We start from the raw sequence: 25,602 nt of genomic DNA on the forward strand, positions 1-25,602 counted from the left end.
CTGTTTAGTGGCTGCTCCATACCAGGCGGTGATGGAGGAGCACAGGACAGACTCAATGACCGCAGTGTCGAACTGGATCAGCAGCTCCTGTGGAAGACTCTACTTCCCCAGTTGCCTCAGGAAGTACATCCTCTGCTGGGTCTTTTTGAGGATGGAGGAGATGTTGGTCTCCCACTTCAGGTCCTGGGAAATGGTGGTGCACAAAGATTTCCACAATAGACACCGGGTTGTCTGATATGGTGAGGGGGAGCAATGTTGAGGGATGTCTCCTGAAGTCCACCGTCATCTCCACAGTCTTGAGCGTGTTATTTAACGTTGTACGCAGTGTTAATTCTAGACATTTGGTTGCTTGGCCGAGTTCAGCGGGGTCTGACGGTAAGTTGATCAGCAGTGATAAATCTGGTAGGGTATTAATAAACCTCTGCACTGTACTTGATGTAATTGTCCACTTGTCTCTATTGCGGGGGGAGTTTTATTGTGTCTAAGACATTTAAGATCATCTAAGATCATTTCGGATTGCGGAAGAGTGAATATGTCTTCTATTTTTAAACCGAAGGTCAGTGCTTAACTCCAACTGTAGTGAGTCTTCTAATTTAATCATAATTTTCTAACAGTGCCAGTGCATTATGTTACATTATGCATGAGTGGGATTGTGGTGTTTATGTCTTTTCAGCAATCAGACTGTAAATTTATCCATTTACATTTCAACATATGTGGCGCATAGATAAAAAATGTAGATTCATTTAAGATTTAATTCGAATTATATATTTTCATTATATATTCACTATTGTAAATATGAAACTGATAAAATGAAATTAAATGCACCATGTACTACTCACTAGCACAAGGAATTATTATATATGTACTAATATGTATTAAGGAATTATTATATATGTACTCACATTTTTGCACAGCCTCTTCACCCTTTACCTCAGACACTAGCATTCCCATGCAAGGGCAACCGTGACCACCACAGCCTCCAGTTTTATATCTTCTGTAGGTGACAAGGTCCTACTCACACAGGCAATTGAACATGCTGTTTCATCTGCTCTCTGTAGGCATTCCTTGGGCGGGTGGTGCAACATTGTGGTGGGTCGGCATTTCTCTTACTCTATCAGGCCTCCTGATTCTACACGGGTCGTCATACAGAGATCCGCAAGGCTGCGTCAAGAAAGAATGAATGATTGCGCTTGTCTCTGGACTGTTGGGAAACTGTCAGAAAGCAAATAAAAAAATCTCAAAGGACGTCTGCAGCAGCAGCTAAATTCTTGGACAATATTGATGGATGAGAACAATAAGGATGGCAGGAGAGCAAAATGTCCAAATTTTATTCTAATGTTTATGTGTTGATATCATTTAAACATAGATTACAGTATGCATATTGAATTTTCCACATTTTTCATATGTATCCAGAAATAATCACATGAGCCTTTTGGCACAAACTGCTTGTGTTTTCAGTATAAAATCATTTGCCCTTTATTTTATACCTAAGAATTTGTTCATCTCCTTTGTCCGTACTAAGTGCATGGTTTGAGGATGTGTATGGCCATTTTCTACTACACTAAATAAGAAAAAATGACAATAAGTTTCTAATGTAGGTGTATATCGCCCTTCCCATGTCAGATGATTACTGGGAATAAAAAAGGAATTCTCACCAACATTTCTGCTTCATACTGATAAAGAGTTTATTCCTGCTCAAGTACAGCAGCTTCGTACCTCCGAATAAAATGGAAGAGACTTGAGTCAGGACCACAAACAAACCACATCACACGCAATGGAACACAAATAAGTAAAAGATACAGGTCCCTTTCCACGTGAATTAAGGCACTTAGTAAGCAAACTTGAAGGTTAATAGTCAACAGAGGCTAGATGATTCTTCATTATACCCTGGCTCAGTGTCCAATAAAAATAAATAAATAATACGTTTCTTTTAGAAACTGGACACTAACACTGTAATATGAACACAGGAATATTAGCTCTTTCATGTTTTACTGTCTGAATTTGGTTTCAAGGCACAGTAGGCTTGTAAACATGGCTTCAGGTAGTTAGTCCAATGGAATCTCAATAATGTCCTCTTCTATGATGTCACCCTGAGGAGTCACAGGGACGTGCTCCGAGGGGCTCCTCCTGCACGTCAGAGTAGAGAAGGGACTGAACCAGGAGAGAGAGAAGGATCCGCCAAATGCTTCCTTCACACTTTCCCAGCAAGGCTTTTTGTCCCATGTGGCAGTCTCACCCTTGAGACGTTCAATACCCTGAAAGAGACAGAGTGCCTTAGTGAAAAATTTTCTCATAGACATCAAAGAAGCCACCATCCTTTTACTAATTACAATGGATGTGATATGAATGTGTCCCAAATCACGTTCTTACTCTCTATAAAACACTATTATAAAGCAGTGCTTTGGGACACATCATGCAGAACTGAAATGGTTTCACATGCATCCCCTGACAATAAGGAGAATGGTCATGTAAATGAGGAACAACACAAATCGTGCAGCATGCTCTTGCAATAAGGATACTCAGAGCACATCTACTTCAACTACAGCACCATCAGCACCACCGTGGGCATAGAAGGAATGATACATAAATTCTGCGCCAGCATGCGTCTGAATATCAGCGGCGCAAACTGTAGCCACGTCACCTGTCGGTGTCAGACGATGAAGGCTTACCTCTGCACCAATCAGAAAGCATCATCAGGCCTGCTCACTGAGGCCATTAGTAGCTCATGCTGGGTACAAAAATACTTAATGCACTGGACAAACAAGAGCATGAGAGAGGTTTGGGAGATGAATAGATATTGCAAGAATTCAAAGACACACACACATACGCAAGAGTTTAAAGAAAAGAGAAGGAGTCGGGAAAGAGAAAAGAGCAGGAAACATACGATACAGGAGAGAAAAGCAATGCTTGGGTGGTGGGGAATCCTCTCCACTTTTGATGTGTATGAAAAAAACAGTAGAATTATGGCTCTGGATACTCAGTGCACAACACTCAGGTTGCACAACCTTCCACGTCAGTACCTAATATTAATGCAGTATTAATTTTGTTTATGATTTAGCACACATGGCGGTAAGTATCTGTTGCTTAGTGCTAATGTTATATAGTATATGTAAAGACACACAAAACACTGGGAAGCAGTCTGACAATATTCATCATTTATTCAGTTTTCTGTTTGTTTTTAACTGTGCATCAAGAATAGAAACGGCTGTATAAAAGCAGTGCTGGAAGCCCACATTTTGTCAAGTATGCACCAAAACCTAATCTCAGCATTTATCATCCATCTGATCAAACAAACTCATTAACAAAAGTAACAGAAATCTACAGACACAGTCATGCTTTTTTTTACCAAAATCAACAGATTTGACAGTCCCTTTAAGTGTACTCTAAAATAAAATAAATTAAGAAAACATTATTAGGAAAACTAGGAACAAGCAGAAAATATTTGGTAACTCAAAAGTGTCCCCCTGCTCACAACGTCCTATCATCCTGTCTCAGTGTAAAGATTACTGCACATTATGAAGGTTTACCACACATTTCAAATATTTTGGAAAAATGTAAATGTAATATACAGCCCACACGTGGTGATGTCTAGTCCTACAGCTGTATTGTAAAATGTAAGACTTTACATGGGGTATGTTCTCTAATGTTCAACGGAGAGAATGAATCCAGGAGAGACAAACACTGGCCCGGCCTCTTCATTTTGCCATTACCATGCAGGTGGACTTTAGAGATGTTTGTCTCTCAGTTCACAGCACTCACCCTGAGGAGATGTCAGTGACCATCTCTACTGTAGGCATCCTGGGGCAAAAATCGAGCCTTCCAGAGGGCAAACTAGTAAATGTGACATTAGAAAGCATGCCCCAAACACAAAGTCTTATTTAGCATTGACAAAATACAGCATTTACTATTTAAAAGGCAACACTCTTCTCAACCATTCACAATCCAGTATGAAAATGTTGATTGAACTGCCCCAAAACAGTTGGTGAATTATGCAAGTTGTCGTTGCCATGCCCTAAAATGTTTGGTTTTGGTAAGCATTGCCCATCAGTTAAATTATCTACCTGAAGTATCGTATGTAAGGAGATGAAGAAAGGGAGATGTTTTGAAAGACAGGACCAATGTGGAGTGAACAGAGGAAAAAGTGACAGCACAGAAAATCCACAATAGAAATTTAACAGATAATAATAATAATAATAATAATAAAGAACCATTTAAAAAAGGCAAAATTGGCAAATTCTTGATGAACCTCTATTCAGGAAGCCTTTTGTGTCATTAACAGTGTCTTTTAATAAAACACCCTATCATTTTATCAGTCTGGGTTACAATCATGTTCAGCATTGCCAGCGGTTATTGGGGGGCTGGAGGTGTGAAGGAGGTCACTGAGAAGTAAAGGAGGAGGGAGCGGTGGTGTCTTCACACCTCAGTCTCTACTGTTGTGTTAAACGTGGATCGCAAAGGGCCACTGGGCAGGTGTGCCACACTCAGACCACATACTGGTACGGGTCGGCCTTCCCGTGGTCAGGTGTGGCAAATGGACTAAACCATGCTATAGAGAAGGGGTGTCCAAATACTGCCTTCATGTTCATCCACTTAGTTTTTTTAGCCCATCTTCTCTCTTCCTTTTTCAACTGCTCTATGCCCTAAAAATGAGAGACATGAGAGACCGAGACTTCAGTGTGCAGCTGATGAAAATTTAGTAATAGATTGTGCTATTGTGTTATCCGGTTCGATGAGTCAGGAACACATTATGTGTTGAAGAGTAGGTGGCAGGAAGTGTGTTTGATGATAGCATGAGCATAGCTTGATGTGGTAAGGCATAAGTGTTAGTTCGCATGATTGTAAAACATTAGCGTGTAGAGGGAGATCAAAGGCATTTCATTCCGAGGAAGCATATTGCACCATTTTGAAAAGGCTGCCTAGTTCAGTATTAATGCCATACTGCTGGTGCCCTCTTATGGCCAAATACGTTTTGATGTTTCAATGCCAGAGACCCTTGAGAGAACATGTGATGTCACCTGAAGGGAACGAAAACCTGCCGGCCACCAGTGGCCACTTACTGTCTCATCTGTGCAGATGGAATGGACCTGGGTCCCAAACATCACAGAGGTGAAGATGAGGAAGAGGAGGCCCTCAAAGCAGAGGAGGATGAGGAGGATGACGGTCACTGGAGGGGAGAAGGTGCTGCACTCTGGGGTGGGATGAGGGAACAAGGAGAGGAAACACACACACACACACAAACTTTCACATACATCGACACACAGATACTACTACAGTATAAAAGGTCTGTGCTCTGATGGTACAGATCAGTGGAGAATTGGATGCACTTAAATAATGCACTGAGCTTAAGTTGCATTCAATTCTGCTCTGTTTGATTTGTTTGAGGTTTATTTCTATGCCAATAAAATTACTGCTATATTATTGGTATTATGAGAGCCTTTTGTATTTTGTATTGTATTATGGAAATCTGTAATATAATGTGGAGATTGTGATCAAAATGTGTCAGTGTGACCAGTGCTCAGACTGACATCTTTTTGTATTTGCAATGTGTTCAGTGATGAACAACTCTTTTCTTCTACACTCGCCTGCTGCAGCAGCTCCAACTGTAGGGTTTAAATAAAATCTAATAATCACGCCAAATTGGTGTAAAGATTCAACATGTGACAGACCTTAAGTACTGCGGTTACTACAGGCCACTGTGCCTCACAGACACCGGCTAAAGCCGCCTGTGTTTTCTGGGTCAATATGACCTCAAGATATCCTTTATACAGAGAGCAGCAATGAAAACAGCCAGGGAAGAATAGTCTAGATGGGGCGTGACGAAAGGTTAAGGTTTACTTGGTTCTGAATTGGTATGCACAACAGGATGGGTCGACTTACTTGTCCAATCATCTTCAAAGCAATAAAGAAAATGGAAGACCACCATCATCAAAGCATGTAGGGAAATAAGTGCAATGTACATCTAGAAAAACAAAAGAGGTTACACAGAAGACCATTTAGTTATGATAAAAAAACATGGATTCATACTACAGTTTCAAACTTACGTTGCCACGATGACACCTTGTGTGTGTGTGTATTTAGATTGTGGCTTCTCTGAGCAAATCTGGCTGTTCTTCTCCAACCTCACACAGCAGCAAGGTGTTCACGCACAAAACTGCTGCCCTCTGGATGTTTTTTTTGCTTACTGCACCATAATCTTTAATCACCATTATCTCGAGACAACTTCTATAATGTGAGGGCACCCTGTCTCGCACCAACATTAACACAACACAGCTTAGATCAATTACTAGCTGAGGAACACTATTTTCGGCATATAAATAGACGATCTTGGCGAAGGCTTTAATTCATGATCCATATTTGGTATGTATAGTAATGTGTCTAACATAATTTTCCAGCTGATAATTAGAGGTCCCCTATTATGATTTTTTTTTTTGCTTTTATATCGGCCTTAGTGTTCCCCTAATACTGAATGTGAAGTCTCTTTCTGAAATTCAGCCGTGGTGCAGAGCCAGTCACACAATGAGATTTCACCAGGATGTGTGTAGTTTTAAAAGTCAACGAGGAGGAGAGAGGCGGGACGAAGAAGGGAGCAGGCATTCGCGGAAATAAAGTGAAGTGAAGTACACAGCAGCACAGCACACGGTGCACACAGTGAAATTTGTCCTCTGAATTTAACCCATCACACTGAGTGAGCAGTGGGCAGTGGGCAGCCATGACAGGTGTCTGGGGAGCAGTGTGTGGGGACAGTGCTTTGCTCGGTGGCACCTTGGCGGATCGGGATTCGAACCGGCAACCTTCTGATTAAGGGGTCGCTTCCTTAACCGCTAGGCCACCACTGCCCCATTCACCAACCACAACGTTTGGTGCAAACAGGGACCCGTGTCTGCGTTTTTTCATATACAGAGTCTATTTTGACCGGAACGAAATAAATAAATAAATAAATAAAAATACATTTGCACTCATGTTTACATCCAATCACCGAGCAAACTGCAATGCTTTGCAGGTTTTCAAGCCATGACAGTCGGTGGAGTTACTTTTTTTAGGGGAAAGTTGGGAAATTCTCGAAGCGGACCAAGCATGAGAAAGGGGAGGTAACCTTTCCCTTTATGAAGACAGATCCAACCGTCTCAGCGAAGCAGAATGGCCAAAACACTCTATATACACGTCGCCATTTCTAGCCACTGCAGAACCCACAAAGTGAAATTATCATGATAGGGGACCTTTAGGTTATTTTGGTGTATATGGGTCATTTGGAAATGCACATTAAGCTGAAGGCCAAAGTAAAATATTTTTCACAAAACCGGCTCAATATTTATTGGCAACCAATCATCAATATTGTCTTCACTGAAAAGAATGTTTGTATCTACAGTTTACAGTACACCAGTAATGTCACCTTACATACCGTGAAGAGGACAAAGAACTTTTGGTTACTTTCTCCGACGCAGTTGTTAACCCATGGGCAATGGTGGTCCATCTTTCTAATGCATCTCTTGCAGACACTGTCATTAAACAACAGGCATGAGAACATGAAATAGGTCTGAGTTGTCAAATGAACACATTACACCGTGCTGTCACCTCGTTTGCCAACTGGTCTCTGAATGTGAAGAGAGATCTAAACATTTCACTGTGTGCGCGCCATATTATCACAGACCAGCTTCACCTGCAGTGATGGGCTCTGTCAGGCTTGATGCTGCAGCATTTAGGACACTTGTAGACCACCTGGCCTGGCTTCAACTGGAGACTCTCGATAAACTCTTTCGTGGCGTTGCCTTTCGGAACAGCTCCCTAAAGCAAAAAAAAAAAAGTACTGTAAAAAATTATTTCACAGCATTTTTAAGATAACCCAGCAGACTGAGATATTCTGCTTTGTTCTGTTTGTATGGTGCAGTAATCACTCCTCTGATGATTAGCATATTTGGTCGAGTGATTTGTTGGCCAACAGACATTCATGAACCTTGAAACTGCACTAATTGCATCAGTCTTTGTGCAAAAACTCACAGGATCCGTGCACATGGCCCTTAAATGAGATGCCAGAGCAAGGAAGGCCAGGCTGTTGAAGATCATTCCGTTCACCAAGCTGTAGGTCACATTTTTGGAGGGCAGGAGCATCACAAAGAGCACCACAAACTCAGCATATAAGACGAGGAACCAGGTGATGACTCCGCACACGATGCCACATGCATCCCGGATGAACCACATTGCGCTTGGGCTCTCAGGGCTGGGTGGGACATACGGCTCTAACTGCAGGTTGGTTGCCTGCCTCTCAATGTCCCTGTATCGGTGCACCGGACTCCTCATCCTATCAGTGAGACCTCATCCTAGAGGAATAAAAAAAAAAAAAACATGATCTGGCAAGCTGACTTTGCTCAAGGGCCCAGTGCAGACAGGCTCAGAGGACTGTAGTGAAAATACATATGCATGCCACTCATCTCCAAAGTTATGACAACTGACATCACCAACTGCAACGCAACCGCATGCATGTGCACGTATGCAAACGAAGCGAAAGACGAAGCGTTTGTCATCTGGGGAGCTCACAGTTGCATCAATGTCACAGGCAACGCAGCATCCGTACCGCCTGCACGTAGCTACCGTGGAAGCCAGATGACATGCAGATGCGCCAGTTTTACGCAACCCAGACCTCGCCTTCGGCCGTTTTCACGCTCGACGTGACACGGGGAACGACACGAAGACACACGCACATTCCACCACCAGTTATTGCTGCGAGCTAGCGAGCTGCTCACCCGAGATCCGCCGCGACACCTACTTTCAACGTCGACAGAGCAGGTTCCGCCCCAGGGAAACGCTGGGTCGGCGGGGAGAACGAACCGAGGAGCCAGTGGACGTCCTGCACATCCAGTCGTCGCGCCGTCGCATCAGGAGAAACGGCATGCGCCATACGCATTCATTCGGGCTACCTCCGAGGACAGCAGTCGCACCCGGCGCGACACGACACCGACGCCGGGACGTGTACTGTCGGGGAAGCGGGGGAACAAATAAATAGCGCGAGGTCCAGCGCTGTCAACTGACGCGTCGCCCCTGCGACGTCGGGTCTTCGGGCGACTCGATCTCCCAGGATGCCCCGCGTCCTCGCGCGTCCGCATCCACCAATCAGCTGACGAGGAGACGCGCCTATTAAACGCAGCGCAGCTTGGAATTATTCTTTCTTGTTGACTTGGTCTCGCAAAAAGTATTTAGCTCCAGGAACGGAAATCTTTACTCGGTCTTTGTGAGAGTGAAGTTTGTTCAAAAGACAATTAAAGTGCATTCCCCACCAAGCTCTATCATTTTAACCAAAAATTAATAGTCTACTCACAGAATGAAGATTTAAAGGTACATTCAAATGTTGAGCTGCCTATCCATGTTGTACGGAGTTCCATGCACTGCTTGGCTCCTTGTTTATCTAGATACAATTGCCCACAGTTATAATGATTTACAGCTGCAGAATTTAATATACATTGATAAAAATAAGGAGCAGAAGAAATGCATGTTATGTCAGTGCTCATATACACATTCAATTGAATTCTGTTGTATTTATTATTGTTACTAATATCTTTTATCTTTTTTATTTTATTATTCTTATCTTTCTTATTCTTATGCTGTATTTCTTTATAGACTGATTGCAATTCCTACTGTTTAAAAAATGTGTATGCAATTTTCGAATGACAATTCTTTGACTTGGTTAATAATGTGATTTGACACATGAAAGATTTACCTCGACTACATGCGTTCATGAGATTGAAAAATAACCTTTGTTGCATCCCATTCAGGGGGGCTGCCTTCGATAATGTGGCCCTGTATTTATGTTTAAATGTCACAGCCTGACAGCCTGGCTTCCTTGCATAATATTTAGGATTTGGCAGGTAGCCTTTCAGTGTCTCATGCAAGAGTGGATGCATTTTGAATCTGATTCACTAGGACCTGGGCTATGTTCACAACCAGTCTAAATATCTCTCTGAAAGTAATACACATATATACATACATCATACATGACTTTGACAATATTTCACAGCAACAGTACAAATTACAGTACAAATTACAGTATAGAGCAGCTCTGCTCCTGAAGGACCCGCTGATTGATTGTTTTCTTCGAAATCTGCACTGCTTGCCCGTCTTTTGTCTACAATTAATGTGATGAAACATTTGAGCTTAATAAGGTTCTTGTAGATTCCATTTCTAACAGCACGACTTGGTCTCAGAGACTGTCATGATCAGGTCTAAATGACTATAATTATTTGAATCAATTTTAATATAATTGAAAACGAATTCATTACTGAGTAAATGTAAATGATATGTCAGACAATAAAAAAATCCTATAGTGAAAGAAGATTTTTTAAAAGTTTAATAAACGTCAGGCATTGCCGTGGACGTCCATGAACGGGTCCTTGTGAACCGTGTCGATGATGCGCTTCCCTCATCGGGTAAAAATGGCAGACGAGCGGCTATGGCTGTGAGCGCGGTGGGTCTGACGCTACGCGATGCAAATAAGGACGCGGTAGTTGCGCGACTTGCACCTTACGCGGCTCTGGGCGAGACGTCGGCATGAACCACTTCGGCAGTGTCGCCGGCGACGCCGCAGGGGACGCGGGAACACGGGCGTGACCCGCTGCTAGCTATTCGGATTAAAAAAAGGCAAAAGGTTACATTTCAGGTGAGTCAGGAGTCAGAAATATCAGGTCACACATATTTAGAAGCCCGCCATTATAATACCAAAGGTGTAATCTGTGGACATGGCGATAACAGCACAGCTAATGATGTTTGTTTGGAGTCAAGTTTACGATTTTGCACTGCCATCACCAAAAAAACTGGTTAACTCAACAACAATACACTTTCAACCTTATGCACCTGATAACATACTGACCATTTTGCACATGTTTGTCTTGTGTGTCCAGATTGAAATATCCAACATATCCACTTACAGGCGTCCTACAGGAAGTTGTCCAGGTATGTCCTGTTCAACATGTTCATTGTACAGAAAAGTTTTACTCTTCTCTTATAGACATACTGTACAGTATTTAAGTTAGGTTTTAGTTAGTATAGTTTAGTGTGTATATACACATATATATTTTTTTATGCGACTTTAGCCAACCTGTCTTAGCCCAACATTAACATCATTAATCAAACTGAGGAGGAAGCATAGGCGGGGTGGTGAGGAGGGGTGGTGGTAGCCTAGTGGGTAACACACTCGCCTATGAACCAGGAGACCCAGGTTCAACTACCATTGTGTCCCTGAGCAAGACACTTAACCCTAAGTTGCTCCAGGGAGGGGACTTTCCCTGTAACTACTGATTGTAAGTCGCTCTGGATAAGGGCGTCTGATAAATGCTGTAAATGTAAATGCATAAAGTCATCGGTAGCAGAGACACTTTGACTGTAGCCATGAGCGGCATGCACACTTGTATTTGAGTGAAAATTCAAAACCTGACCGCTTTGAGCATAACTCCAACCTAACAGCAATCTGCATATGGCACAGATAATGTGTTTTTGCAGGCCCAGCCTCTGCTACGTTGGTTAATGTCAGCCCCCTGGGGGCCCCAGAGATCTCATTGTAGAATTGTACAGTTGTGGCCAAGACTTTTGAGTGACACACACAAAGTTTGCTGCTTCCATTTTTATTATTGCAGTTTGCATATACTCCAGAATGTTATGAAGAGTGATCAGATTAATTTCAAAGTCTCTCTTTACAATAGTAAAAATGAACTTAATCCCCTCACTGCATTTCAGCCACAAAAGGACCCGCTGAGATCATTTCAGTGATCCTCTTGTTAACACAAGTGAGAGTGTTGAAGAGCACAAGAGCGTTGCATGAAAAGGGCTTCACAGGCAAGGATGTTGCTGATACCAAGATTGCACCAAAAGCAACCATTTATCAGAGCATCAAAAACCGAGAGGTTCAAGTGTTGTGGAGAAGGCTTTATGGTCCCCAAGAAAGTCCAGCAATTGTCAGGATGATTCAGCTGAGGGATCGGGGTGCCACCAGTGCAGAGCTTGCTCAGGAATGGCAGCAGGCAGGTGTGAGGGCATCTGCACACAAAGTGAGGTGCAGACTTTCGGAGGATGGCCTGGTGTCGAGAAGGGCATCAAAGAAGCATCATCTCTCCAAGAAAAACATCAAGGAGAGAGTGATATTCTGCAAACAGTACAGGGATTGGACTGCTGTGGACTGGGGTAAAGACATTTTCTCTGATGAAGCCCCGTTTGAGCCATCTGTAAAAAAATGATTGTCCGGAGAAGAAAAGGTGAGCGCTACCAGATGTCCTGAGACCATTCATGTGTGGGGCTGCTTCTCATCCAATTTTGCCTAAAAACACCATGAGTAAAGAATGGTACCGAAACATCCTCCGACAGCAACTTTTCCCTACTATCTTAAGAACAGTTTGGTGATGAACAATGCCTTTACCAGCATGATGGAGCATGAAGTGGCTTGGGGAAGAAAAAATTTGAAATTTTGGGTCCATGGCTAGGAAACTTCCCGGACCTTAATCCAATTGAAATCAATCCCCCAAAACCCACAAATTGTGACAAACTCCAAGCACTGATTATGAAGGAATGTGTTGCCATCAGTCAGGATTTGGCCCAGAAGTTGATTGACAACATTCCAAGGCAAACTACAATATACTTCAATATACCACAGAAACAACAGACAAAAAGATCTAAAAACAGTTAAGCAGCAAACTTTGTGAAAACCAGTACTTGTCATTCTCAAAACTTTTGTGCACAATCTGTAGTCCCTGGTTAGATTTGCATAGGGCTCCAGCCACCAGGTGGCATCATATTGTAACTGTCCTCAGATACGAGCAGATGTCCTTGAAGTAGGGGATGGTGTAATTTTATATGTTTATTAAGGGCAAGAAAAACATGTTTTATTTAGCATGATCAGTAAAATTAGGTGAGTGTGTTTCCGTGTGCTGTAATTTTACGAATAGACCAAATCATCTGCTTATTTGGGACAGTTGTTTACTTGTTTGATATGACCATGATTTAAAAGAACAGAAAGTCCATACATATTCTGTTTTGTCCATATAATGATATTCTATTTTCTGCAGGCAGCAGAAGCTGGTAGAGAGAGAGAAACGTGCCATGGAGCAGCAGAGGAAGAAGATGGAGAAAGAGGCCCAGAGACTCATGGGAAAAGAGCAGAAGATTGCGGTTAAGCTTCCCTAGTATTTTTGGAACAAAGAATGGACAGAAAATGGACTGGTTTAATCTCATTCACAATATGATATGTTCTTAAGCCATATTTTCCCACCCCACTCTGTTCCCATCTTTGGTTTTATTGCATATTATTCAGTAACAGTAACTCTGTTCATCCTTCTCCCGCTGTTCTTTCAGTGTATACTGTAGTACGTCCTGGATGAAAGGTGATTTATTCTGGAGTATTTATAAAATGTAATTACCAGTGGAATTATATGAATGTTTTATGTTTGCCAGCACTGGGTTGCTTATGCAGGGACATGTCAGCTGTGTAAAGGGAAATGCTCTTAGTGTGTTGCGGTATCAGTCGACATATTATAGCGCCTGTTTCTGAGGCTCAAAGAAATTTCTTGATCATATTAAATCTAATTAAAATTGTAATATATTGCTGATCCACTGCAGTCCTGGGGCTCTGCAAAGGCATCGATAAACACTGAAACAGACAACGTTGTACGTAGCGCTTTTGTTTTAATGAATGTGTGAGTGACAACGGTACGAAATGAATGAGTGGGTGTGAGAGTTTGGCATGTTGTCATGGAAACACGGTGCTGTTTCACAAAAGTTCTATGCGGCAGTGGTGAAGATCGGCCTTTGATGGCAATTTAATCAGCTATGCTGTCTGATGGGCAGAAATCATTTGAAAGGACACACATCCACCCTAATCTATCACTTATTAACATGAGCAACATGTTTTTAAAATTGGCAGTTGAGTAATAACAATTTTTTTGGTTTGAGCTCCCACTCGACTTTGTTTTTGCACATTCCCTCATTATCTGTAATAAATTTGTTTGGAATGTTATTATAGTCTTTTGTGTTTTGTGTGTGACCTGCTAGCTGGGACACATGGAGGTATGTTTACATTCAACTGACCTCACCATCACTATCATTATCTTTTAATAAATCTGTTATAATGGGTCATTATCAGTGTATTTAAAATTATGTGGCACAGTCATTCTGAATGTAATTTTGCAATGGTCTTTCTCATTGTCATTTTCAGTGAAGGAGAGTAATGTTGGTTATGGCAGCATTTGTACCATGGTGATGAGCTATTTGAAGGTCATGCTAAACGTTCCTTGTACATTTCCGTACTAAAGCGGTGACGTCATGATCACCATCTGCCTCTAAAAATTGTTCCTGCTAGTAGGGAGAGAGAGAGAGAGAGAGAACAAATTCCCACTCATCAGTGGTACTCAGAGCCTGACCCAGTTTCTGGGTACGTCTCGACCCTCTGCAATGCGCTGCACCCACCACAACAACACACCCACCCTCCCTCCTCTGATCGGTGCAGCTCTGGTGCTGTCATTGTTCATTTGCCCTGGGACTTATGTCACTTTGGAAAATATTCTCCTTTCAGATGGGTACTGTATGCAAAACATTGCTTTTAAGAAACCATGAAAAAAAGAAGAGAGAATTTTCAGTTTTTCAGCTGAAGACAAGAACAAACGTTGCCACTGACATTAGGTCCCAAATAGGTACCTATTGTCAGTCTTTCCATTGTCATTATGATGAGCGGCACACACAACGAAATGTGTCCTCTGCTTGTAACCCATCACCCTCGGTGAACAGTGGGCGGCCATGACGGGCGCCTGGGGAGCAGCGTGTGGGGACGGTGCTTTGCTCAGTGGCACCTTGGATTCGACCTGGCAACCTTCTGATTACGGGTTAGGTTCCCTTAACCCCTACGCCAACCAGTGTGTCTAAATTCTACCACACGACAGTGGAGGGCTATAGAGGAGTGCTTTAAGACCACTGGGATTTGGTCCTCACAGGACTTGCAAAGACTTTTGTAATGACATAAATTTTTTGATTTGGTGTAATTTCAGGTTTCTCTATATAATTTTTAATACATTTTCCAAAATCTCAAGTAAACTTTTCTCATCATGTTGTGTACAATTATGAGGGGAAAAAACATTTAATCCATTTTGGAAAAAGGCCAGAGAAATGATCTACTCTTTGAATTTGGGGAAGAAATTTGCTAGTGTATTGTTTTGTGGCCAGATTAATTCAGGAAAGTTATCAATTATGATATTTACAAAAAAAAAAAAATGCATACAACTAAAAGTATTTATTTTACATACGTAAATAAATCTTTCCTTTTTTAAAGAAGACTCCCCTGTTACCCCTGGCTGAGCCAGAATGTGCAGACTGATGCAGAGCTGTACCGTTTACCCAGGCACATCGCTCGGCGTGTAATGAAGCAGAGGTCCACGTTATGCAACCAAAGGACCCCATCTGGCAAGCAATTTCTATGCTGACATCATAGTGCTTTTTGCGCAACCGACTTCCCCATTCTGTCTAAAAGGTGTTTTTACAGCAGTGCCATTAAAAAGAAGCCTTAAAGTGGTTCTATCCAGAGCACATGGGCATTTACTCCACTTTTAAATACCTTTTTAAAATATAATGGTTTTACTTAAGTCATTGTCAGAATCACTGCAAAAAAAAAAAAAAAAAAAGAAAAAGATGCTTTCTAAATGAGATCCTGATCTGAACAGATTAGAAACAAATCACTTTTAAGACTAGATTAAACAGAAGTAACTTGGATTAAAAGGCATCTGTTAAAATGGCAGCGATTAGAAGTATTTGTAGAATGAGGCTTGTAATACTTAAAAGGAACAAGGGGAAAGACTCATTGGGGTTCCATGCTTTAATAAATAAACAATATTGCACATTGCTCAGGCACGTTACAAGTGTAAGATGTAGTGTGACACCGACTGTCTCTAGGAACGACTTGTACACAGAACAGGAACAAGTTAAAAGCTCTAAATACCAGGAGAAAGTGTCGCCAAGCACAATATGTGAGGGACAAAGCTTTGGCTCTAGGGTTAAATATTCACTGCAGCAAACATCAAGCTACCAGTCAGTTCCGATTCCACTTGTGCATCGAACTTCAAGAAGCGACAGTCAAATCCCCATTACCTCTTCCACTTAGTCATTCAGCAGATGATGAAGGGGAAGAAAAAAAAAAAAAAAAAAAAAAATGCACAAAAGTAATCTTACTAGATAATCACAAACCCATTATATTAAATAAGTGAGGGGTAATAAATAGTGAAGGTTGCACAAAGTCCCTTTCAGTTCACCTTGAAACTAAACAGACACAGTGGAACAGTGTAAAGTAGAACAGTGGAAACAAATACATACAAGCCAGTTTATACACACGTACGTGTAAATAATAATAATAAAAAACATATACATATATAGGAGGGAAAAGAACACACAGTTGGTAAATGCAAGATGACGTAAAAGTGCTCTAGTTACTCAGGCTGTGCATGAGGGTGAACGGATTACGTTTCAACTCCGTGGGTGACGTTTCGAAGAGAGTGCAAGCCCATGACGCAGCAGCCCCGGACCAGCGCCGCGATGTTGTACACGGGGGCGCCCCCGTCGATGCCGTGCCGGGAGTACAGCCAGGCCACCGTGGGTAGAACGGGTGCTGCCACAGCGACCAGGTCCACCAGGAAGCTGCTGCTCCAGTAACGCTTGCCCACCAGCATGTTGTTCTCTGGAACTTTGCTTGACTCGTCATGGTCACCAGAACCCAGCTCCTCCTTGAGATGAGGGCTCGAGGACCGTTCCAGGCAATACTGGCCAGAATCCCTGGAACGCTTTGGGATTGGTTGAGAGTTGGTTGCAGCGAAGTCAGTCATCTTGGCAGGGGCGGCAGGCTGCGGGAAGCTGTTGGTGGATATGTTGGATCCAGTGATCCCACATTTCTGGAGATTGAGTAACTGGAGGAGAAGGGATTGGAGGTCAGAGATGTTGAGTGCGTCCTCAGTCTGCACCCCTTTTTCTTCCGGGCTGCTGTGCTCCGTGGTGGGCACGGAAGGGTCTGGAGCTTTAGGCTGGTTCAGAATGTTCTCCTCCAGGAAGCTGTGCACTAGAGTGGAGATACCAGCGTGGGCTAACAGCTTACCACCTGGGTTTTGACTGCAATCTACCGCTGTGGACATGAAGACCTGTTCCATGGTGTCCGTCTGGTTGGACATCTCATCGCTAACCAGCAGTCCACTATCGGTCAAATCTCGGGTCGCTTGGTTCACCAAGTGGGCTTCTTCCTCCAGCTTGTCTGAGCTGGTTCTCTCTGGCAGGTCACTGATGTAGTCCAGAGTGGGCTCATCCTGCAGGGCGGAGCCACTCTGGGCCACCTCCATGCTGTGCAACAGCGATTCAAGCTTCCTGTTTTGGATGTTAATGTCTATAAAGTACTTCTGGATGCCTTTGTCTTTCTCCATCAGGCTGTTCTTCATGGTCTCAACCACTTGGCGCAGCTGCTTGATCTCCTTGCGTGCCTCCTTCAGGGCTAGCTGGGCCTCCACACGGTGGCACTCCTCCTCAATCCAGTCCTCCCTCATGCGCCCCAGCTGGGCCTTCAGCTCCTCAATCTCGCCGTCCCTGAAAGCAGGTTCAGAAGATGCTCTCAGTAGTGCACAAGAATCAGCGCTTTGCCGTGAAAAGAAATAAGACATACCGGTCATGAACTACGTTTTCGGACTCCTTCAGTTTGCTTCTTAGGTGACGGATGGCAACCTCCTTCTGCTGGAGAGGGGTGAGATACTGCTCTGGGTTGGGGGGCTTGATGCCATGATTGTCGCTACATGAGTGATAGCGTGACAGGGCAGTCCTCCTTTCAATGGAGAGAAGGTGAAAGTCAAAATCCTGTTTTCCCAGCGTCAGATGCCATTGAGTAAACCAGCAATCCACTAACAAAGGCTACAGCCACCTTCCAGACAAGATGGAGTGTTTCCCCACTTTAACTCATGTAGGGAAGATCTAGGCCAGGCAACCATGGAGGAGGGATGTTGCAAACCTCGAACGGAGAGCTTAAAATAGACCTCCACAGTTCGACATTATTGCATTGTCAGTGCAGCCTGAGTTTGCAGAGGATTGCAGTTTCAGTGGAAGCTGGAATTACTGTCTGTCAGAGGATTACGATCATGCAGATTAATGTAAAATCTGGCATCCACTAAGGCATCCAGACATCCATTACACAAAACAAACATCAAAAAAAAAAAAAAAATGTTCACTGCTACGTCACCCAATGCTTAATATGCTAGTGAATTTCTATGCACTGTTATCCCTACAGGCAAGCAAATGTGCCAGTACAATATCCTAGCAACCTGGGGCTTTGATGTCAGCTCTGCATCTTTGCCAGAAATAGAACAGGCTAGCAGAAGGCAGGAAGAACTGGGACATTGTAGGGAGTCTATTCAGGCAAAAGCAGAACGGCACAGTGCAGGATAAACGATCGTAACCCCCTTAATTGCATTAAATGTGAGTTTATTTGCAATTGGATCCTTAAAACTTAGAAAGAAATGGCATTCAGTGCTGCTCCGCCTTAGTAATTTGAGCCCCCAAAACCTGGCTCCTTTTCCAAACTGAAACCAAAGATGCAGAAAAGCCAGACGAGATATTGACTGCTGGCCTCTGAAATATTTATGCAATAACAGTCCCTTAAAACAGGCCTTGTTACAAGGGCGCTTACTTTGGATAGACAACGGGACACACAAAACGTGAAAATGTCTCTCAAAATCCGGCCAAATCTTGGCGCGGCCCAAGCACGACCGTGGTAATCCTCTTGCTCCATGAGCCGGTGCAGAATATGATAAACCGCCACCGCTAATCCCCATCCTGCCCCGCGAAGCCCACCGAAGACACCGTACCTGTATCTGGGGCTGGAGTTGCTGCTGCTGTTCGAGGAGAACTGGTCCTTTGGGGGCGCTCGGTATGGGGCATACAGCGCGGAGTCTCGCAAAGTGGTGGGGCTCCCTGCTGGTTTGAACACAGGGGCACTTCTGATGTGGACGCTGCGGCTAAAAGGGAGCAAAGAGAGCACCACGTCAGGGTAAAACATGCGAACGAACGAAAGTGCAAAACTGTTCTTATTCACCATGTTACTCATTACATTTGTCTGAGCCCATTTCATTGATTGGTTTTCCTTTCCTTCTCTCAGTTTCTTAAAATTAAAAAAATGCCAACGACCTTTGCAAACAAAGCTTTAGCGGGCGCCAACATTAAGATTGAGGTCGACTCGTGCGCAGTGGCCCGAATACCTGCGAGAGAAGGAGGACTTCTTTCCAGGGGGTGCACTATTCGGCAACGACTCCCGTGTCTTGAGGCTTCCAATGCTGCTGGAGGAGCTGAAGTCAGCGTCGCTACCTGCAAGGACACGCGCTTGGGTACTAATGCTAAGGAACTGCAATGCATAGACTGCATGCCTACAAATCTTACATTCACAGGCTCCTGCTTGACACGAACAGTACTCATCCACAAAAAACGCATATCTTACTGGAGCCATGGCCATGACTCAGAATCAAAATGGAAGACCAAACCTAGTCCAATTTTAACAGAAATAAAAAAAATAAAATAAAAAAAAAACTCTGAAGGCTGCTCGCAGCAGCGTTAAACATCCAAGACTTCACACAACCCACAAACGCTTTCAATTAGAAGAGTGGCAGTGGCCGGATCAAAGAGCCTTGCCAGAGGAGATTGTGTTACGGACGATCCATGACAGACCGCTCATGCTCTATAGCGCTACCCCCCTCTCAAGCTTTGAACCAAGCACTTTAGCACAATCCTAATGATTACTCACCTACAACACTTTCATAGAAGCCTGTACAATGGTTGCAATGGACTCCATAGATTACAACATTCCAATAATAATGGAATACATGACAGCAACAGATCAGCATCACAATATTACTCAAACACCTTAATTATGAGCACTCATATTCAAAGCCCCTGTTATCTTAATGCAAGGTACAAACCTGAGTAGCGTCTCTCTTCATTAGATAAAACCATAGTGTTGTGCTCACATTAAACTCGTGACAAACCACAAACCAACCAAAACGATTAAACAATCCTTCAGCTCAGTGTGCCGCTGACAGGCCCTGAGAAAAAGCTGACTTGTGTTAATTAGGTTAATTAGACATCTACCCTGCTTACCAATCAGCCGTGCACCTGAGAGAGCCAACCAACACAACACCACCTGTCACCGTTTAGGTCCCGCCCACATTTTGGCTCAGCGCGAAGGCTGAGAAATGAGGTTCCTCGGTTATTTAAAAAAGTTCTGAGCACATCTGTCCTTCTAATGTAACTTCCTGTTTCTAACATTTTAACACGTTTTTATTGATTTTCTATGTCTACGCATAATTAGTCATGCATAATTATAAAATACAGACTACTGCATTCCTGATTCTGTTAAATTCTTCAATAAACACTTCGACTGTAGTTTCATAAAATCTTAAGTGTGAAAACCTGGGGCTCTTGTGGACTTGTGCTGCTCCCTCTTATGCCGGGGTGGAGGGGAGTCCAGTGGTGCCATCACATCCACCCTCACCCTCTTTGCCTTGGCTTTGCGCTCACCGAGTGAGGGGGACCCAACTGGGCTGTTCTCCGAGCCGGACAGGGTCTTAGTTGGAGACACGGACTGACTGCTGGGGCAACCGGTATCATCTGTGTAGGGAGGTATGCAGGGAGACAAACATCATGACCAAAGGTCCAGGTTCAATAATCCTGTCCCTCACTGAGTAAACAACTGGGGTTTCGTAAGCCAACTTTAAAAGAAGGTGGATGATGTGTTAGTATTAGTCTTAGTCAGGAATCTATAAAAGATCAAGATCTATGGATTACAATGTGGATTCAGATGAGCTTGTGTATGTTCTACATATCTCTACCCATAAATTCTACATTAGAACGTTACACTGCCTACCTGAAGAGAAGCTGTTGGGGCTGATGGTTCTCTTTGAGTGCTGCTCGGAGCTGATGTCACAGTCCTTGTGTTCCTCTTCCAAACGTCGCATCTCAGGTTGAAGGGAGCGCTTGGTTTTGAGGCGGAATGCAAGAGAAACTGGTCGTGGGATGCGGCTCCGAGGGGGTTCTTTCTCAAGTGTCTTCTTTTCCTTGGAAACATGGCATTTTACACAGGTAAAAATACAAATTTATATATATATATATATATATATATATATATATATATATATATGTGTGTGTGTGTGTGTGTGTGTGTGTGTGTGTGTGTGTGATAAACACAGCTAACAATATGTGTAGGTGTTCTATTGTCCATTCTTTTTGTATAACCAATCATCCTTGTTAGGTGCTTGAGCGTTAACAGTAAAATAAAACTCCCCACCTTGTGATCATGAAAGTGTCCCATCATGAACCAGTTTGTGTGCTGTAGACCTGCCAATGGAGACATATTACATTTGATGAATGTGGCCTTCTTACACATGGTTCTCAGAAACAGGGGTCTTTGGTGTTTTAATATGCAATATGTCACAACAGAATATGTCACAATATGTCACAACAGAATGTAGAAATTTGACACTGACAAATAATTCAATTCCTATTATGAAAAGAGAGTGATACAAGGCCTTTCAGATAGTTGTCAAGCCTCTTAAAGGCTCACAGGTTTAAACAGGCATGGAGAAAATTGTTCGTTTTATAGGACAGTTCAGTGGAGCATAGAAAATTGTACCTTCCCACGAACACACAGTACGACCATCCTATTGATTTTACATTTAGGCTAAACAGCAAACATATTAAACCTACTTGAAAATGTGTAACGTGCATGATTCATAAACAGAAAGTCAACACAACTCATGTCAGTCCCTTAAATATTGATCAAACCTGCTTGTGATGTTACTGCATGTGATGTTAATACATTTTCCAAATGATATGAATATAGTCATCTCACATGAAGTCAATTTATTCTGTTTGAGGAAGAGGAAAATCCTTTATGTAATCCTTTCCTAACTTGACCTTTGTTCACATGTTTTACATGCAGGAAATGTGTTTTATTTATGTTTCCTTAATAATTCAAGATTTCACGTCATCGGTCCATTTTGCATCAGCAGAAGCACTTTGGTGATCTCAGTTATGGGTTGGTTATGTAAGGGCCGTCTCCCATGCCCAGCACCAGTGATGTCACTGGGCCCTGAAGGTTTTTAATTCAGCTTCACTGAGCTTTTACATAAGGTCCTTATGAAATTCAAAGGGCATGTTTAAATACATTATTAACAAAAACCGGCTGTATTTTATGCACTCTGCGAAATTATTTTCACTATTTTTTGCATTATTTAAATTTGGTCTGCTATCATTATTTTACATGAATTTAGAAGATGCTTTTTTAACTGATGTGACTGCTCCCAGGAACAACAATAGCTAAGATATGAACCCGCAAATATGTGGTTATCTGGTTATTTACTGATTCTATTGATTTAGTTTTTTGATGATTCAATAGATTTTTTTTCTAAACGTTAATGCCAAAGGTTTGGTAAAGGTCATCTGCAGGCAATCTGTCCAGACAGGGATTAAGTTTAGCCCTCATCTATTCTAGCCCAGCAATGATTCTTATATAAGCAGTAAAATTATATTCCCCAAACAGTACGGTAATTAAAATGTACACAATTCACTGTATTTTCTATATGCCTTTTTTATGTTCTATGTGATCCTGTGCACATTAGACTGGAGTACAATCAGATTACAGTCAGTCAAAATCCATACCCTAGCACTGGACCTAACAACAAGGGAATGGCATAAAGAAGGAGGCTTGAAATGAAAACCATTCAAAAATGAAACCATAATAGGAGAGCCATACCAATGGTTAAAACCAACTGATTGTTTGGAAAAGCGCATGCATCTGAAATGAAGACGGATCAACTTTCAGCTCAGATCGGTATTTATTTTCACATCAAGCCATGGTGACTTATTAAATATTTGATCAGTTTGCATTTATCTCTTACTAATTACTGAACCAAATGCACCACTAGACGCCCTGTCACAACCTAGTACACACATTTTAAAGGTGGCATGAATAGTTTGATGATACATGTGGATGAATGTGGATATATATTTATCTTCTTCATCTTCTTTGGCTTCTCCCATTAGGAGTCACCACAGCCAATAAACCATTACAGTTTTACCTCGAAGGCCCTTCCTGATGCAACCGCCCCATTTACCTGGGCTTGAGCCCAGGCAGGTGTTCGTAGCACCGCCATGCGCACTGTGACTGGCTGAGGTCAAGGGGGCATCAGTTCCAGCTGCGTTTACAGTTCCACCCTCGCGCTGTCAGAAGTGTCCCTTCTTTTCATATTTTCATGTTGTTCTATTGGCAAAGTTAGTGGTTGTGTGTAAAAAGGTTGGTGTCTGTGAAATTCCCGGGCGCCTGTCATGGCTGCCCACCGCTCGCTAAGGGTGATGGTTAAAAGATGAGGACACGTTTCGTTGTGCCACCGTGCGCTGTGCTGCAGTGTATCACAATGACAATTGCTTCACTCAACTTGACCAGTTGACCAGTTAAGTTGACCCCCTATAGACGATTTGTCAGCATGGTCTAGCTATGATGTGAAGCTAATTACATCGACATTTTAGAAAGGCGCCCAGAATTTATCAGAGCGCCTCACTATTGCAACCTGTATTTACAGGGTCTGTCCCCGTGGAGCAAGTGTTTCACTTTTTTCCCCCTAATAATTCTTGAAGTGCTTTGACTCCTAATATCAGCTGTTAGGCCAAAGGGTTATGACGTTATTAACTGACTTTGTGTACTCAAGGCCTGGATGAGTTCCCGTCCTACGGCCAGTGTCCCTGGCTGGGACGAAGTGGTGGAAGAATGTGAGTGATGTCATCAACTATCTCACCGTTCTCTGGATAAGGTGATGGTGTGTCATAGTCTCACTAAGTGGTCTATCTTGCTGGTTAGTAAGTAAAGACGTAAATCACTGGATATTAAAAATCATAATGCTGTTCTGGTCCTACTAAGACATGGGAAAAAACATGATTTGACTCATGACCCTCCCCAGTTATTTTAATATTAAGCACCTACTACATTATGTCAAAATTGATTTGCGATCCAAAACTCCCAAGCAAAGGTCTTTCATCAGGAAATCTACACCACCAGCCCATACAAGAGATTCAGACTTTTGGATCAGTCAAAGAACGGACTGACCGCTGCTTAAGCCAAGCCGTGCAACGGCTTCCAAGGGGATTCAGCCTCGTCACTTTAGTCCCGTACGCAGACATTTCTTTGGACCAGCCAGTGCAGTCAGTTCCTGTGACTTCGTCCCCCTACAGCACTTCGCCGTGACATTAAACCAACAGACTGCCTGCACGGTGTCAAAGACTGTACAACATTCTGTTACTACAGTACAGACGGGAGTTGTGCTGGCTGTATGAACACCAGTTACAATTACTGCAATTACGATACGTTTATTACTATATCAGGTCAGTCTGCGATTGAAACCCGGTTTTAGGTAGAAGTTAAGCATCAGAGTGGCCTATTGAATTATTCATCTGTTTTATCACACATCCTAAGCAAACTATTTTTCAGCATTGCATGTTCATCCTTACATGTTCAGCCAGGTCTGCAACCAGGCAACACACGTTTGGTTTTGACATTTGTTTGCTGTTGCCCACCTGTGTTGAAAGGGATTTCCATCTTGTTCTGTAGGATTCTCCGATTTGGGGATTCTTGTCCGAAGGCGTGGTTATTTTTCTGTTTCTCTTCAATCGTTCCCCCAAAACGATTTATGATTCCATAACATTACCGTTCAAACGATTCTTTTTAACTGCATATATATATATATATATATATATATATATAATCGTTGGATGTTGTCGGGCAGCACACGTGTCCCTCTGTTTGGATGCAAGTTAAAGCGTCGCGAGTCACATGTTGGTCACTGTGGTTAATTCCAACTGCGCAACAGCTCCGATCCGAACATATACGATGACCATCACCATCATCATCACAATTAAAATGATCAATAAACCAGTGCAATAATAATAATAATACCAATAATAAGAGCGACTACTCGCCTTCACTCGTCTCCGGGAAGTGCGTGGTGGCCTCGATCCGCGATCCCAGCGAACTGCCGTGAGGATGCGCAGCGGGGACCAGGCGGGCTGCGGGACAGCCTCGCGTCTTACGTAACCCCCCCGAGGTGAACCGAAGACGGGGTCGGCTCTCCATGGTGCTGAAGTCCAGATCGGCCAGCTGTAGGGAAATCAGACCCGTAAATCACACTCCGGGGTCTTACGCGGGACCGATCGGGATTCTAAATGTAGGATCTGCGCTGCCGTGCACCACGTGTCACGTGTTTCATCCGTCAAAGGGAACAGGACCAGCACAAAACACGACAACGAAGGGCCAAAACCACACGGCGACAACTTGCAACATGCGTTTAGAAGAATGGTGTCCCCAGGACACGGCTACACTCAGGTGACACTCAGTTGCGACACGGGGCGTTGTCCTATACCGCCCCCTGCTGGTGAAAGGCGCTATAGACGTTCTAAAAACATCTAAAGCAAGGTTTTCTTCAAAGATCCGGGTCCCCAACATCTTGGTACTGGTGATTTTTCTGCCTTTTTCTTCACGGAGGTCGAGCGTTAGTCTACTGTGGCCAATCGGAATCAGTAACTAGT

At 43.0% G+C, this 25,602-nt stretch overlaps 2 protein-coding genes and 1 long non-coding RNA gene across 7 annotated transcripts; 1 reads left to right on the plus strand and 2 right to left on the minus strand.

Moving 5' to 3' along the window:
• Nucleotides 1-1,660: 1,660 nt before the first annotated feature.
• On the minus strand, nucleotides 1,661-9,088 carry zdhhc3a (zDHHC palmitoyltransferase 3a). 4 transcript variants are annotated; one of them, XM_028980412.1, is made up of 7 exons: nucleotides 8,762-9,088; nucleotides 7,996-8,315; nucleotides 7,658-7,782; nucleotides 7,400-7,496; nucleotides 5,878-5,959; nucleotides 5,058-5,188; nucleotides 1,661-2,255 (listed from the first exon to the last, which is right to left on the minus strand). In XM_028980412.1, exons 2-7 carry the CDS (start codon nucleotides 8,293-8,295, stop codon nucleotides 2,046-2,048), a joined length of 945 nt encoding a protein of 314 aa, XP_028836245.1. In that variant the 5' UTR covers nucleotides 8,296-8,315; nucleotides 8,762-9,088; the 3' UTR covers nucleotides 1,661-2,045. The 4 variants fall into 4 exon arrangements, with proteins under 4 accessions (XP_028836245.1, XP_028836246.1, XP_028836248.1 ...); XM_028980413.1 differs by having other exon boundaries at nucleotides 8,739-9,088; XM_028980414.1 differs by lacking the exon at nucleotides 1,661-2,255 and adding an exon at nucleotides 3,141-4,640 and having other exon boundaries at nucleotides 8,762-9,086.
• A 1,292-nt stretch (nucleotides 9,089-10,380) lies between these two features.
• LOC114790387 (uncharacterized) lies at nucleotides 10,381-13,987 on the plus strand. Its single transcript, XR_003749794.1, has 3 exons — nucleotides 10,381-10,645; nucleotides 10,887-10,938; nucleotides 13,041-13,987. It is a non-coding gene; the product is annotated as an uncharacterized LOC114790387 (long non-coding RNA).
• Nucleotides 13,988-15,817: 1,830 nt separating this feature from the next.
• Nucleotides 15,818-25,385, minus strand: sybu (syntabulin (syntaxin-interacting)). 2 transcript variants are annotated; one of them, XM_028981692.1, is made up of 8 exons: nucleotides 24,997-25,385; nucleotides 21,314-21,363; nucleotides 20,894-21,083; nucleotides 20,440-20,637; nucleotides 19,236-19,341; nucleotides 18,846-18,995; nucleotides 17,654-17,809; nucleotides 15,818-17,577 (listed from the first exon to the last, which is right to left on the minus strand). In XM_028981692.1, the coding sequence occupies exons 1-8, from the start codon at nucleotides 25,148-25,150 to the stop codon at nucleotides 16,470-16,472; spliced, it is 2,112 nt and encodes a 703-aa protein (XP_028837525.1). In that variant the 5' UTR covers nucleotides 25,151-25,385; the 3' UTR covers nucleotides 15,818-16,469. The 2 variants fall into 2 exon arrangements, with proteins under 2 accessions (XP_028837525.1, XP_028837526.1); XM_028981693.1 differs by lacking the exon at nucleotides 24,997-25,385 and adding an exon at nucleotides 24,595-24,816.
• Between the last annotated feature and the right edge of the window lie 217 nt (nucleotides 25,386-25,602).

The sequence above is a fragment of the Denticeps clupeoides genome, chromosome 5, assembly GCF_900700375.1.
Source record: "Denticeps clupeoides chromosome 5, fDenClu1.1, whole genome shotgun sequence".
Taxonomy (NCBI): domain Eukaryota; kingdom Metazoa; phylum Chordata; class Actinopteri; order Clupeiformes; family Denticipitidae; genus Denticeps; species Denticeps clupeoides.

Bases quoted from the DNA above. Each gene is read 5' to 3' on its own strand.
- sybu (XM_028981692.1), bottom strand. From the start codon at position 25,150: ATGGAGAGCCGACCCCGTCTTCGGTTCACCTCGGGGGGGTTACGTAAG. The intron at 19,342-20,439 runs GTTTTCACACTT...GTGTCCTTGCAG, and splicing joins CAAGTCCACAAGAGCCCCAG to GTAGCGACGCTGACTTCAGC. The intron at 17,810-18,845 runs GTACGGTGTCTT...CTCCATTGAAAG, and splicing joins AACTCCAGCCCCAGATACAG to GAGGACTGCCCTGTCACGCT.
- zdhhc3a (XM_028980412.1), bottom strand. From the start codon at position 8,295: ATGAGGAGTCCGGTGCACCGATACAGGGACATTGAGAGGCAGGCAACC. The intron at 7,783-7,995 runs GTGAGTTTTTGC...TTTTTGCTTTAG, and splicing joins GGGCCATGTGCACGGATCCT to GGAGCTGTTCCGAAAGGCAA. The intron at 5,189-5,877 runs GTAAGTCGACCC...ATCCCACCCCAG, and splicing joins CTTTGAAGATGATTGGACAA to AGTGCAGCACCTTCTCCCCT.